At 29.8% G+C, this 2,816-nt stretch overlaps 1 protein-coding gene across 8 annotated transcripts in view; it reads right to left on the bottom strand.

Annotated features, from left to right (window-relative positions):
• The window catches only part of LOC107631765 (eukaryotic peptide chain release factor GTP-binding subunit ERF3A), a 9,268-nt gene extending 8,474 nt beyond the window's left edge, over nt 1-794 (bottom strand). For 2 of the 8 annotated variants that reach the window (XM_021119779.1, XM_016335310.2), the window contains exons 1-2: nt 548-771; nt 6-47 (exon numbers count right to left, since the gene is read on the bottom strand). In XM_021119779.1, coding sequence (XP_020975438.1) covers nt 6-47; nt 548-551 — 46 coding nt within the window. In that variant the 5' untranslated portion in view covers nt 552-771. Of the gene's footprint in view, nt 1-5; nt 48-547 lie in introns of all 8 variants that reach the window. The other 6 variants (XR_001618625.2, XM_021119780.1, XM_021119778.1 and 3 more) reach the window with 6 other exon arrangements.

The following is a 2,816-nucleotide window of genomic DNA, read 5'->3' on the forward strand; positions in this document are numbered from 1 at the left end:
GTTACCTGCTGAGTCAAGCTGCAAAGAACGGATGTCTTCCTCGATATCTACGATTGAAACAGAACAGACACAAATTTCCTAAGTTTCTTAAAACCCCAGAGTAGAGTTTTTTATGCGATGCAGGAAAAGCAATAATCCTTCGAAAACTAAACTCTCTTTTTTTTTAATGGAATTAAAATAATATAAATTATAACCTAAGCGACTATCTATCCAAATAAAGATCGCCGCCATAACATGCAACTCAGCTTACATAAATTCAACTATTGCCACAACCAGTCTATAAAACTAGCTGCGAAACAAAGGAACACAACGCTGAAAACATGATATCTGTGCGAAGCAGACAAGTTAAGATGATAGCAGGCAGAATAGGAACTTGCAAATTGGAACATCGCAAGCAAAAGCAGTCGAAGTAAAGGCATATCGATTCCTTGGCGATCGTTTGAATTAACGATAATAGCTACCGGAAGCTGAGAGCATGCAGATCTAAAACAGATTAAGAAGAACGGTGCGCGGTTAATCGGAAAGAAGGGAAGGGATTGGTACTTACCCATAGTGAAAAGAGCAGAGTAAGATTCTGCAGCGGAACGAGGTTTCGGAGAGCACACGGAACAACGAAGCAAAATGCGTGGGAGGCTTGTGTTACTGGAAGTCTCTTCTATTCTATTTCCCCTCTTGTGTGACTTGTTACTTGCTTAGTGGGGGAATCTACTCTAACTCTTTTTCTTTTCTTTTCTTTTCTTTTCTTTTCTTATAATAATTCTATTGTAATCTCTTTCTTTTCACATTTTTTTTTTTTAAATGTTAACATGGCTATGGCGTTTTCAAATAGAAGCACAAATTAGTCACCAAAAAAAAAATAGAAGCATAAATTTAAGATGAACATAACTACACATATATCCACAATGTGATGTGTTTGTTTCCATATTTCGTATTCTTCAATGGATTATCTCACTTTTTATTTTTTATTTTTATTTTTGTACTATTACTCTTTGAGAGTTTCTATTTTTGACAAATTCAAAAATTTTATCCCTCCAAAAATTGCCAAAGAAGAAAAAGAATCAAACTTAGAAGTCTATTTTCCAAAAAAATGTTGATGCATAAGAACATTGAGGAACAAATATTAAAAAAAAAAACAATAAAATGAAGAAGATAAGATTTAAGTCTCTCACTACTATAAGTTATTTTTTAGTTGGTACGACCATGAAAAATATTGTAAATTTTGTTTTCGTGTTTGAATTTTAATGCCCAAAAAAATACAACTAAATACATAAATTGGTAAATTTTTGTCCTAAATCTTTTTATCTAAATATAAAAAATTCATATTCTTTGTGAGTAATTACTAATTACTAATTATGTGTAAGTCATGTCCCTCTTGGATTTGTACCTCAAAACAAATAATGTACATGTATTGTTGTATGTCTGATTCATATATACGGACATGAATCAAATGCTACGTTTGGTGATGATTTTTGAAAAATTCAGCTTATTCAGGATACATTTAGTTTGTATTTTTATTGTCTATTTTTATTTTTAGTGCTTTTTATTTTTTGAATTTTTAGTATTTTCACTTTTTTTCTTTATAAAATTTAAAAAACATAAAACACTGAAAATGAATACACAAACCAAACACACACTTTAATGTTTTCCTGTGGATTCAATTGTGAATTTTGGCCACCTAAGATAGTGGCTGGTGTTGCTTGTGATCCACTTAGAAGGATTTTTGGTAAGCCCATTTTATTTGCCTCCTGGAAATTGAATAGTTCCTATTGGGCTTGCAATTTGTTTTATTATCTTATTTAGTGTGAATAGAATTGGGCCTATCCCAATTAGATGGTCCAGCAGTGAATCTTGTCCCTCTAATAATTTCTTTTTATCAATGAATTTTAGTTCAGATGGCATATGTCTTTCCTTTTTACTAAGAAGTCTCGGATTCGAGTCTCATCTAATGCAAACTTAACAAAAAAAAAAAGGAGATATCTTACATGTGTGGATGTGGTGTGTGTGAGTGTGTGTAATACCTAAAATTAGGAGTTGCGTAATTTATCAACCAAAAAAAAAATAATAATAATTCCTTCTTCAGTATTAGCAAAAAAAAAATAATAACCCACAAAAAAAAATTTTTTAGGCTATGTCTTTAACATTGTGTTTGGAATAAAAGAAAACTAAACGAAAGAAAATAGAGAGAATGAAAATGAATGAAAAACTTATTTTTTCTTTGATTGGATGTGAAAGGAAATTGGATGGAAAGGAAAAAAATTGACGTGGGACCCATGTTTAAGTTTTCACTTCACTTATGCGAAGAAAACCGAAGAAAATTTGTAAGTATAATATTACAAATTTACCCTTTATGTTATATTAATATATTATAATTTTTATATAATATAAATAAGGGTATTAATGTAATTTCATTTAGGTATGATTTTCTCTCTTCTTATTTTTCTTTCCATCCAAACAAGAGAAAAATTTCTTTCTACTTTCTTTCCTTTTATTTTCTCCTCATTCAAACAATACAAAAAAAAATTAACTTTTCTTTTTATTTTTTTTCTCTCATTTTCTTTCCATCCATTTTCTTTCCATCTATTTTCCATTTTACATCCAAACAAATCCTAAGTGAGAAGATAATAGTCGGTGGTAAGTGGTTAGAAATTAGAGGAAAGAGGGGGTGAGATTAAAATTGTGGTTGGATATCTAAGGTTAAAATAGGTTAAGATAAAAATTCAGAATCAATAGAGTTTTATTTGAGTAGTTCTATCGAATTAAATTTATTTATATAAGTTCAATTTTATTTTTTCGTAAGTAATTTGTTAAAATTGTCA

Source organism: Arachis ipaensis, chromosome B03 (assembly GCF_000816755.2).
Source record: "Arachis ipaensis cultivar K30076 chromosome B03, Araip1.1, whole genome shotgun sequence".
In the NCBI taxonomy this organism is placed as follows: Eukaryota; Viridiplantae; Streptophyta; class Magnoliopsida; order Fabales; family Fabaceae; genus Arachis; species Arachis ipaensis.